Source organism: Aulonocara sp. 'chitande type north' Nkhata Bay, linkage group LG6, assembly GCF_057382095.1.
Source record: "Aulonocara sp. 'chitande type north' Nkhata Bay isolate Kocher_YH1m ecotype deep benthic linkage group LG6, A_spYH_male_GT1.1, whole genome shotgun sequence".
NCBI classification, from domain to species: domain Eukaryota; kingdom Metazoa; phylum Chordata; class Actinopteri; order Cichliformes; family Cichlidae; genus Aulonocara; species Aulonocara sp. 'chitande type north' Nkhata Bay.
Genome location: NC_141349.1, coordinates 16,875,827 through 16,888,170, shown reverse-complemented (window position 1 = coordinate 16,888,170; position 12,344 = coordinate 16,875,827). Strand labels below are relative to the sequence as shown.

General features: G+C 38.9%; 1 protein-coding gene across 1 annotated transcript; it reads right to left on the bottom strand.

Annotated features, from left to right (window-relative positions):
• Window positions 1-9,747: 9,747 nt before the first annotated feature.
• Window positions 9,748-10,462, bottom strand: LOC147327586 (uncharacterized). The gene has a single exon (XM_086297402.1). The coding sequence runs from the start codon at window positions 10,460-10,462 to the stop codon at window positions 9,791-9,793; it is 672 nt and encodes a 223-aa protein (XP_086153528.1). The 3' UTR covers window positions 9,748-9,790.
• Window positions 10,463-12,344: the final 1,882 nt, after the last annotated feature.

Below are 12,344 nucleotides of genomic sequence, written 5' to 3'. Positions count from 1 at the left end.
TATATATATCAGGGCTCTAGACTAACTTTTTGACATGGGCGCACCGGTACGCCTAACTTTAAAAATTTAGGCGTACCGGAACAAAAGTTAGGCGCACTCAAATTTTTCAACCGCATCGCTTAACACCGCAGTTTTACATGTGCACTTTCTTTGGGGGGGAAGTCCATACAGACAATATTAATTTCTAAATTATTAACTAACAAACTTGTGCTTAAAGTGCTTTGTCAATATTGTAGAAAATGTTAAAAACTTAATCATCATCTTGGCCTCCTCTGACGACCTGTTTGCTGCTGTCTGCTGCTGAAAGGCCGTGGGGAGAGGGGACACTTGGGCAGTGCATTTACTGCAGCATATAATGTGTTTTCTGGATACACTGTGCTTTTTCAGCATTCAAATATTGATGGCACCGTGTCAGAGCACTGGCTATGAATTTCAGACAGATCAGGCCTTAACTTAACAAAAAAGTTATCAATAGTTCTTTTCATCTTTTCTTATTACCCACAGCTACAGTACATCCACTTCTCTCAGGCCTAGGCTGCTCACTAGGGCTGAGTATCATCACTGATTTCTATAATCCATTCAATTCCGGTTCTCAAAGTCCTGATTTGATTCAATTTAGCCTCAGACAGTCAGAAATATTATAATTCTGATCATTTATCAGTACTGATACACATGAGACTTCATCAGAATTGTGAAAATCACAGCAGATGCCTTTGTGTGAAAGTAACTGAGAATAAAACACAGGAAAACATGAAGGAGATTTTCCTGGTCTGGCTTTTTATAGCAGATAACCTTAAAAATATTCTGTAATTTTGCATAATTTTAAGAAATTTAAATTTCTTCAGTATTGAACAGCAGAAATTAGGCTTTCTTGTCCGAGGTCATTTAAGTGAAAAAAGAAAAAGCGCTGTAAACAACGCTAGACTGGTGGGTAATAAGCGAATGAATAATGCAGAAAACAGATTTGAGACGGGAAACTGTTCCTGAAGTACAGAGAGAGAGAGAGCTGTGCAGGAAGTGTGATTTTTTTATCGTGGTGGAAGCAAAACAGCAAAAGTCAGAGGGAATTCATGACGACATTGATCAAATGTGAAGCGCAGTTTGCTGCTTCTTTTGCTGCAGGCTCGGTGAATTTTGGTTGGAGAGAGGCAAAACCTGCAGCTCAGAATCAGCGCAAAAAGACGTAAACACAGCGCGGACCCGAAGAATCGCTAAGCTCCGACAGCGTGTCCGTGTTCAGGCCGTCGGGTGAGAAAGCCGAGAAAGACGAAGCTGATTCTGATGTGTTGGGTCCGCTCCGTGTTTAGGTCTTTGTGTGGAATCCGTTAATGAATTGATATCGCTTTATTCAAGCTACTCACCTCTCTCTTCCACCTGCACTTTCAACTGGACCACGGCCAATCAGAGAGGTCCCGCCCCTGACTATCTCTGATTGGTTTAGTCCACGATAGGGGCATAATGTGTGTCTGTTGTTGACCACACGGAGAGTTACAGAGATTTTTTTTTTGTTACCGGAACAGTTGGTCGCACCTGTGCGACCAAATATTTATTTTTAGTCGCACCACTGAAAAATTTGGTCGCATTTGCGACCAAATTGGTCGCACTCTAGAGCCCTGTATATGTATATATATACATATATGTATATATATATATATGTATGTATATATATGTATATATATACATATATGTATATATGTATATATATATATATATATATATATATATATATATATATATATATATATATATGTATGTATATATGTATATATATATATATATATATGTGTGTGTGTATATATATATATATATATATATATATATATATATATATATACACACACACACATATATATATATATATATATATATATATATATATATGTATATATATATATATATATGTGTGTGTGTGTGTGTGTATATATATATATATATATATATATATATATATATATATATATATGTGTGTGTGTGTATATATATATATATATGTGTGTGTGTGTGTGTGTGTGTGTGTGTGTGTGTGTGTATATATATGTTTTGTTTTTGCTTTCTAATAATTACATCAGTAATAATGACAGCACTGTCTCTCTCCGTTTGTCGACAGTCCACACTTTAAACAGACAGAAACTGCACAAATGCATTGGCGTCTCAGAGTAATTAAGGAAGTCTTGATGGTTTTTCAAAAGGATAAATCACTGTAATAAAAATGTGTGGCCAGCTATTTTTAGCTCTTCATTACAACAAGGCATATTCAGACCATCCAATCTATCCCTTTGACAGACAGATGATGCCTTCTGAATGTGGAATTAGTGAGTGCCTCCACTACGTCTTTGAGAGATTTTTTTTCTCTTTTACTTTTAATGACAGTTCCAATTAGGAAGTCCTCCTCGGGTCGTGCATAAAACAGAAAAAAGCAATGATGGATGGGTTTAGAGACAAAGAAAGAGAGGGAGTCCAGAAAGAGACACGCAAAGGCAGCCCCAGTAGGAGATGGCTGTCTGCTCTCTGTTTCACTTCACCGTAGGGATCCCTTTTAGCAATGGACCGGGCACTGACACGTTCTCCTAATGAGGGAGCAAGACGTCTTTTGGACAAGCTAGGAAGCCATTAATAGTGTTAACTGGACTTGCTGGAGGAGAATATATCCTCCATGACTTGGCGTGTCTCTCTTTGTGGCAAACGTACGCATGCAACCACGCACTTATACCTTTTGTACCTCAAGGAGCACATTTTTCTCTTCTCTTTCAGAGGTTGAATTATTTTTGCACCTGCAAAGATAAAATTAACAGATGTGCAGTTATCTTCTTGCTTTGACTTAACAATGTCAAAAATGCCCTACTTGAAAATAGCTGAACAAAAGCTGGCGCATGAATGTGGAATAACAATTCAGCAGCTGAATTAAATATAACCAATTAAAAGCCATTATGCCTTCATTGTCAGCCATCATGGTATCCCTGGGAAGGATGTAGCTGTTCATTTCAGAAAGAATACAATTATTAGTGTATTTTTTTTATTTAAATATTCCTAATACACATGAATTTATTATTATTATTATTATTATTATTACTGCTGGTTTTTTTTTTGTATGCTGGGTGACTTTAACGCTCTCTGTGTAACTTCTATAATTCATAGCATGACATGTATTGAGTGGAGTGACTACAGGACTACTCCTATAATATATTATAATAATATAATAATTATAACATTGACATTATTGTTTTATAATTAGCTGCTAACGACTACTACTACTACTACGACGACTACTACTACAACAATGACAATTAATCATGTTTTCATTATTTTGATACCAAAAGCTGATAAATATGAGTTTTGGTGACATCCCCATGTGGGTTTTAATCCATGAGCCAGCTGTAGCCTTTCTGTGTACCTCTTTTCTTCCCGTGGGTTCCAGCTGCTCTGACAGTTGTTCTATGATGTAAACTCTCTTTCAATAATATCAGATCACAGGCTAAATTCATAGCAAACGAAATTAAAAAGTGTACCACATCACATGTTCACATCAATTACAGGACAACTGAGGAAAGTGACACAAACCATGTTAGGCAAAGACAAATGACTGAAAAGTCAAGGAAAGGAGGGTTGTAGCCCTCACATCACATGCTGCACACTCTTGCACACGAGTCATTTCCCATGAGAGCAAAGCTGCCAAACATAAAGTCACCTTGTCTCAACTTGGCTAAGGGTTAGGTGATAGACTGCTGTGTGATGGGCCTTCTATAGCTTGAACACCACATTGTTTCTGTCATGTCCACTACTAGCCAGTTATCTGTCATGCTCAAGAATAAAATGACTTCACTGTATGCTATCTCTTCCAGTCGCTCCATTACCTGATAGAGATCTAACTGTAAAGAATATGCCTTAAACAGTTCATCTTCAAGTTCGTTCCAAAGCTGAGCAAGCACATCAGTCACTTGAATTTCTTCTCAGGGCTCTCTGTTCATCCCTCATGCATCAATATGCCATTTCATCTCACTTAACTTGTCAGGATTTTAATAACTTTATCTTTTAAGCAATATTAATCTTATTTCCCCAAATCCCATTTTGATGAACAGGCAGTGTAAGAATCCCTGAATATAGTAATGGATCAGATGCTTGTCACTTTGGTAAAAAAAGTCACAAGTAAAATACATAATAAATAAACCTGATTCCAATAAAGACTTATTTATTTGATTTATTTTACAGATACACTTAAAGAAAGTTACCATGTGATGTAGGAGCAGAGTAAAATGCTTTCCCACCAAGTTCAGTCACTGTATGTTAAAAAAAGAGAGAGAGTGTGATTTCAGAGAGTTTGGACTTTTTTATGTGTATTTAAAACAAATTATTAGTGATTACCCTGCTGAAGAAAGCAGATATATGGCTGTTGATAAAATTATTTGACACTATATTTGTGACAGTGGATTTAATATAAGGGCACCGGTGCTATAATTGCAGGGACCGATCATACAATCTGTATAGCTGTTAAAACAAACATACAAACAACAACAAAATCATGAAGAAAGTTCTGTGATTAGACACTCAAACATCCTTCCTTCTGTTTCCTTCCTTTTATCTACCTGCAAGACCTCTGATTATGAAGATTGTCACTTACTGCTATAGCAGCTTTAAGATGTTAAACGTGTTAAAGACTCTTCTTTTAATCATCACAGTAACTGTTTTAAGCCATTTTAAATCACTACTTTATTTATCTAAGGCACAGGCGTCGAACTCCAGGCGTTGAGGGCCGGTGTCCTACAGGTTTTAGATGTGTCCTTGATCCAACACAGCTGATTTAAATGGCTAAATGACCTCCTCAATATGTCTTGAAGTTCTCCAGAAACCTGGTAATGAACTAATCATTTGATTCAGTTGTGATGACCCAGGGTGAGATCTAACTCCTGCAGGACATCTGCCCTCGAGGCCTGGAGTTCGAGATCCCTGATCTAGGGAATATTGTAAAATGACATATTTAAATGGGAATCAGTATACAGTGATCTTAAGAAGTAATTGTCATTTCTCACATGAATATCTCAAAATATCTGTTTGGACTGAGCCGTCTTCCGCCACCACATTTATAACACCTTATAATAGTGAGTCACACAAAAGCAGCATGTTTATTTGGCAGTGACATGAATTTACTATTCTCCCGCACTGCACATTGCTAGTATGCGATGTAGTGTGCCAAGGGTAACATATGGGGTTAATGAACTGTGTTGTACAGGACATATGTCTACTTCCTGGTAGAGAAAAGATCTTCCTTTTTGCAGTTGGCTATGTCTACAACAATACCCCGCTGTTAACGGTGACACTCTCAAGGTCATTGTGCTTTCATTCGTGCCTCTTTCCCTTTGTGAAAATGTGATGGTGATTAGTACTGTACTGTTTTTTAGCCTTTAGTGGCCTTCAGGACAAAAACAGTTCCCTTGTTTTCCCTTGGTAGCCACATGAGTTCAATACACAGCAACATAAGAAAACACAAATACAAGCAAGCTATGAAAACTACTTCAGTAATTTCAAGAAAATTAATTCTGCATCATGACAACACACAAACACTGAACTAGTAAATGCTGCTTTTCATTCTCTTTATTTATTCATTTATTATTATTATTATTATTATTATTATTATTATTATTATTATTATTATTATTATATTGTTCTTGGTATGAATCATGCACTTTATATAAATATGAATGATATCTTTCCCTCTCTCCTGTGAACTCTGCATCAGATTGCAAGATGACTTCACCGGCTAAAGGCTAGCGATGCTCATATCAGGGATATTCTGACATTCATTTTGTTAAGCTTTCATAACATCAGTCTTTTATGTATACAATGATTAAAACATTCTTATAGAATAATTCAGATTGTGGAATTTTTTTTCCTCAGGTGGAGTTACAGAGGTCACTTACATGTGGAGCAAAGAACTTCAGAGCCTCGCTTGTTAAATGTTATACTAATGCAATTCAGCGATTGCCTGGAGACACCATGGACCTAAGCTCAACTTTTCAAAGCATAGGAGTAGGTTAGTATGCGGTCCACTTTTGTGCAAATACTTTCAGGGTGGTTCAGGGCTTTAAATGTGATAATCTGTATTGCTAAATTGTCTGTGACTCTCCTTAAGGTTTTTCCTCTGTGATATATCTGTATTCATATAATCTAATGCTTATGGCTTTCTCCATATTTAACATTTATGTTTCTATAAAGTGAACAAGTACACTTTCTAAATAGAAGATGTACCAGTAGAGGTCCAGTGGCTTTCATGCATGCTTGCATGTGATAGTGTGAGACACAGAGCAAATTAACCTGATTTTATAGCTTACTATTTCGCCCTGGGGTGAGCTAATTAATGCTTGAGATTGCACTTTAATTGTGCAGTGGGGGTAAAAATACTTGGGATGACCGTAAAAACAAGATAAGTGTACAATAATAGGACGCTTGCTAATAATGCATGCTCATTATTCTCCAAGATAACTGTTCCCCTATTTCTGGGAACGTGTCAGCAATTCCACCTAACTGCTGATTAAGTTATTATGGGAGACGGTACAATCAGAGGTGTAGGCTTTTCCAGAATTATTCTGATTTTGACATGTGTAGATGTTTTTGTGCTGAGAGGAGATGTCCTACAGAAACCTGTCAATGAGTGTCTGCAGGAAGACAAAACTGAGTATGCTTATATAATGTAACGTAAAGATTTTAAATTATCTTCATCTTCAATTATTTCTCCTAATGCAGGTGTACATAAAATCTTGCTCATTTAACACTTAAAGCTTTCAGTGACAGAGATATCATCTGTCTTTCTTTTGCCCTTTGTGTTTAGTTGTTGTTCAAAATCATAATTATTGTTATGGTCTGCAGGAGCTGCATGTGCACTGTGAAGTTTTTAGTGTACAAGAAAAACACAGAACTAGTTATAAAAACACTGGTCTGCTATGGTGCGACTCTTCGCATACATGCACTGCTTACTTTATTAGGTACAACTGTTAACTGCTTATTAATGCACATATTTTTTCAGCTAATCACATTTCAGTAACTCAGTGCATTTAGGTGTGTATAAATAGTCAAGGCCACCTGCTAAAGTTCAAACTGAACTTGAATGCTGGTCTGAGTCGTTCAGAAGCTCCTGATCTACTGGTGTTTTTCCACACAACTAGGATTTACAAAGAATGGTCCAAAAAAGAGAAGAGTGAGCAGACTGCTTCAAGCAGTCAGGAAGACAATGCTTACTCCAATAACCAAGTTATGCAGAAGAGAATCTCTGAATGAACAACACGACAATCATTGAAGCAGATGGGTTACAGCAGCAGAAGACCACAGTGGGTGTCACTCCTGTCAGCTAAGAAGAGTTAACTGAGGCTACACTCCATGTGGGTTAACCATAATTGGACAATGGAAGTCTTATGTTGCCTAGTCAGATGAGGCTTGGTTTCTGCTGCAGCATTTGGTTGGTAGGGTCAGAATTGGTGTAAGTTTGCTGGAGGTGGTGTTCTTGGCGCACTTCAGGCCACTTGGTACCAATTGAGCATTGTTTAAATGTCACAGCTTACTTGAGTATTGTTGCTAACCATGCCCGTCCCATTATTACCACAATGTACCCATCTTTTGAAGGCTGCTTTGAGTAGGAAGCTGTGTAACAAAGCTTAGACCAGGCCCTCGAGGCCTGGAGTTGGACATCCCTGGGTTAAACCATCTAAAACTGGTTTCTTCATAATGACAACTGGCCCACTCTTCTTTGCAGAATTGTTTAAAATCATTGTTACGTCCACCGTCCACCCCCCACCCCCCCATGGTGGTGGCAACGCTAGGTTGATTAACAAAATCAAGCAGGTCAAAACTCATCTTCAGCCGCAACCATGAAACATAGTCACCCTAAAATTACGACACACTTTCATTAATTTAGGTTGTCCACAACATAAAATGATCCCGGACGAGCCCCCACTTGTGTTACGTCCCCCCCACCATGGTGGTGGCAAAGGCAGGAAGGAGACAGCAACACCGGACAACCACAATCAATGAAGGAGGAGTACAACAGGACAGTTAAGAATCAGGCAGGATTTATTGGAATCTATAAGAAAAAAGGTGGGGGAGGAGGACTGGGCGGTTGAGCAAAATCAAAGAAAGTAATAAAACAAAAAGAGGTCGAGAGCTCCCAGGGCCTAACTAAAAGAAAAATGCAAAACAAAAGGCCTACCTAGCTGCTCGACAAAAGGTCAGTGAAAACATACAAAAGTGGCATCAACCGCATAACCTAGTGTGTCTAACAGTTTAAAACCTGCAACCAGTGTATAGGGTACCCCAGCTTACCTGCCCAGCCTCCCACCACACATAATACAAAGAAGCCTGTTCACAAATGTTTGTCATAGCAGAAGCCAGTAGCCCCCAGCTGGCCAGGAAGCTGCTCATTTGTAGTGATCCTTGGAGTGTGATTGGCCAACTGTGCCCAGACCAGCCAATAGACACATGCCAATCAACGATGAACTGGCCAATAGGTGGAGGCTTGACACCTGTTAGATAAAAAGAACACAAAAGCAAAGCCACATCTCTTGGCACGTAACATCATCCACTTTGGAGGGTTATTCAAGCATGATGTGATCCCAAACCATCTCAATTGGATTTAAGTCCAGATGTTGACCACTCCAGAACAATTTATTTTGAGCCATTTTGAGCCTGTGTGTGTTCTGGAATATTGTCAAGCTCCATAACCCAAGTGCTCTTGAACTTCAGGGTATGAGCTGGTGGCTGAACATGAAGCAGCAAAGCAGCCCCAGACCACAACACTACCACATTCATGTTTGTTGGTATGATAATGTTTTTATGACATGCTGTGTTAGTTTTATGCAGATGTAGCAGGACTCAACGTTTCCAAAATGTTCAGCTTTTGTCTCATTAGCAGATTTTTGTCACCCCCAAAAAGTGTTGGAGGTCATCAATTTGTTTTTTGGCAAATGCGACAGAAACCTTTGTGTTTTTGGTCAGCAGTGAGCTTTAAAGCCCATTTAAGTGTATTATGTAATGTTTTTTTTTTATTTCAGTTAATACAGAAAACCTTTAATCATTTCATCCTTTTCCCCCACTGAGCAGTTACTCATTCCCTACAATGACATCGTCTGTGGTGAAAATAACAATTTTACAGTTTAGAGTACAATTTTAACCATATATGTTTCATTTGTCTTACAAACTGAGATATTTAGAATTGAGCTATTTGTATATATATTAGACCTATTTGTTACATATTGTAACTTTGTAATATATTATGTATTATTTAATTTAGTTTGGTCAGTAACTGTTCTTACTGTCTTGGAGCAACTGTAACCACATAATTTCCTCGGGAATTATTTAACTATTCTGAGAATTTAATCTCACAGAACAATTTTTAGTTTTTTTTATTTTTATTCAACACTGCAGTAAGCAGTAAGACCCTCTCTTCTGCCATAAAGCTTTAAGTCACTTTTGCACAAATTTACTAGCAGTACACTTTGATGTCTATTATCACATTGATACCAGATTATTCTCATAAAGAAATAGTACAGAGATGCAAATCAAATACTTAACACACATGCAAACAGAATAATCATAACTAGTCTAGTCTTGTTTTGCATGTCCCCATTTACCTTTACTATTCAGATAGGTGAACATTGAGCATCTGCACTGTTAACAAAGAGCTAGATTCTCCATCAGGCCTTAATAAGGCCTTAAAAGAAACAGAAAAAGCAGAAAGCAAGTCATTAGGGTCTTCCAGGAGCTCCACTTTTCCATGTCCAAATGAGCAAGACCTCACCATATAAAGTGGTTATCCTATATTGTTTACATAATAGTATTTTCCATCTCCATCTTTGAGGATGGAGGCAGCTCTCCTCTGGACTCTGCAATGGTAGATGCTCTGCAGAGAGGGCAGCGGAGTTCTGATGATCTTCTCCATGGTTGTTATCACTCTCTGCAGGCGTTTGTGGTCCATAGCAGTAGTGCTGCCGTACCATGCAGTGATGCAGCTGGTCAGGGTGCTCTCCACAATGCAGCTGTAGAAGCTGCTGAGTATCTTGGCCGACATACCAAATTTCCTCAGCCTCCTCAGGAAATACAGCCGCTGCTGAGCCTTCTTGACCAGCTGTGTGGTGTTCACTATCCAGGTGAGGTCCTCAGAGATGTAGACGCCCAGGTACCTAAAGCTGCTCACCCTCTCCACTTCAAGGCCCCGGATAGACAGCGGTGGGTGAGGCCTCCTCTTCTTCCTTGTGTCCACTATCATCTCCTTCATCTTGTCAGTGTTGCGGGTGAGGTTGCTGTCCTCACACCATGACACCAGACCAGCCACCTCTCTCCTATAAGCTGCTTCGTCCCCTCCAGTGATGTGACCGATCACTGTAGTGTCGTCCACAAACTTCAAAATGATGTTGTCTATATTGGAGGCGACACAATCGTGGGTGTACAGGGTGTAGAGGGTATGGGGCTGGGACTGAGTCATGAGTCATGTAGAGTCATGTAGAACATGAGCATAACATCAAGTGAACACTTCACCTGGTGCAATGCTCCTGCCCTGGAGTCTGACCTGGGGTGGACGCCTGGTGGCTAGGCCTTTGCCCATGGGACCATGCTCCTCCTGGGTCCTGGGTTAGGTGCATTGTGTGTCTGGCAGCAGCACCCTGGCAGGCTGATCCCTGGCTACCAAGGCTAGCGATGGGGACATAGAACATCACCTGGGTGGGTAAGGAGCTCAAGTTAGTGTGTGAGGTTGAAAGGCACTGGTTAGATAAAGTTCACCTCCATGCAAGCTGGGAATGCCTAGCAGAGGACCCGGTCCACGAGAACTTCAACTCTTGGGGAGACTGGAGACACTAAGGCTACGTTCACACTGCAGGTGTTAATGCTCAATTCCGATTTTTTGATCAAATCTGATTTTTTTGTCTGGTTGTTCACACTACAAATAAAATGTGACAGCAAAAGCGCTCTAGTGTGAACCACTCACAGCCCTCAAAGCAGCCCGCGTGCGCGAAAGACGTCACACACAATGCGCTCTGTTTAGACCTAGACCAAACAACATTGTTTAACTGATGGCCCTTAATATAAAGACTTGTTTCAGACTTTACGTTTCCTAAATTTGCTTTAAGTTGTAAAGTTATTTTGTTATTTACATGTGGCCTAATAATTATCCTTATTGCTGTTTTAGAGAGGAGCGGTGCTTCAAAGAATAGTTGCAGATTTCTGTCAGACCTGCAGATTATAAAGTACAAATAAAATGTTCACGTTTCTCCAATGTTGTCTTCCCAACAGTTTCACTAACATCTACACTGGATGGCCAGGAAGAGTTCACGATGTCTTCTCTGGCACGTCTCCAGCGCTGATATTTGGCGTCTGTCTTGTGCAGTGTTGGGTAAGTTACTTTAAATTAGTAACTTAGTTACATTCTTCTATCAAAAGTAACTCAGTTACTTCAAGTTACTCGTTACTTTCAAAGTAACTAGTTACTAGGGAAAGTAACTTTGGTTTTACTCAGAATTCTCTTGTTAATGTGTTGCTTCCGTAACTGGATATCCAGCAAGATTACCAGTCTTCTAGCTTGCTTACTTGCCACAAGTGCACTGTGCCACCTATCAATAGAAAGGAAAAAATAATGTGCATATTTCCACGAGAGAAATCCCACGCCTGATTCTATCCTAGCCATTCTATCCTCGCTTTTTACATCCAACACAAAAACTGCAGTCGTGGTGCTTTCGATTGTACTCAGAACTCAGAAATTCTGCCTTCCGAATAGGAAGATGTAGGTAACACCAGAATGCAGATGAGCTGCATACAGGGCTGGACTGGGACAAAAAATCGGACCGGGCATTTTGACTGACCGGCCCACCATTATAGGAACAATCATAAAGCCTTTGAATGAAAACAAACGCTGTTGTGACAGTGATGTACACTGTTTTGATGGTATATTGTATTGTATTGTATTGTATTGTATCTTTATTTGTTTCAGACATATAAAACAAAAAAACAATATATACACACTACATATATTTTCATTTACAGATACGAATATATATGTAGATATACACACACACACGTATGTGTTCAGATAAACAAAAAAAATATATAATGAAATAAAACAAAATCGTCTGACATAATGTAACAATGTTTGGTCTGAAAAGGAGTAGGAAGAAGTATGAACATACTTATTAATTCCTACCCCTGCTCAACATCTTATTGATCCCACATAATTCACCTAATTCCCATCATCACATACTCCACACAATACACGAGGAGAACCTATATAAACATGGCTACCGTGATTGATATAATTTGGATATAATTTGATATTTTTATACATACAATGGGTGATCATCTTTATCGGTATCATA

What these genes read in the sequence shown, in the direction of transcription:
- LOC147327586 (XM_086297402.1), bottom strand. Translation starts at nt 10,462, where the DNA reads ATGACTCAGTCCCAGCCCCATACCCTCTACACCCTGTACACCCACGAT.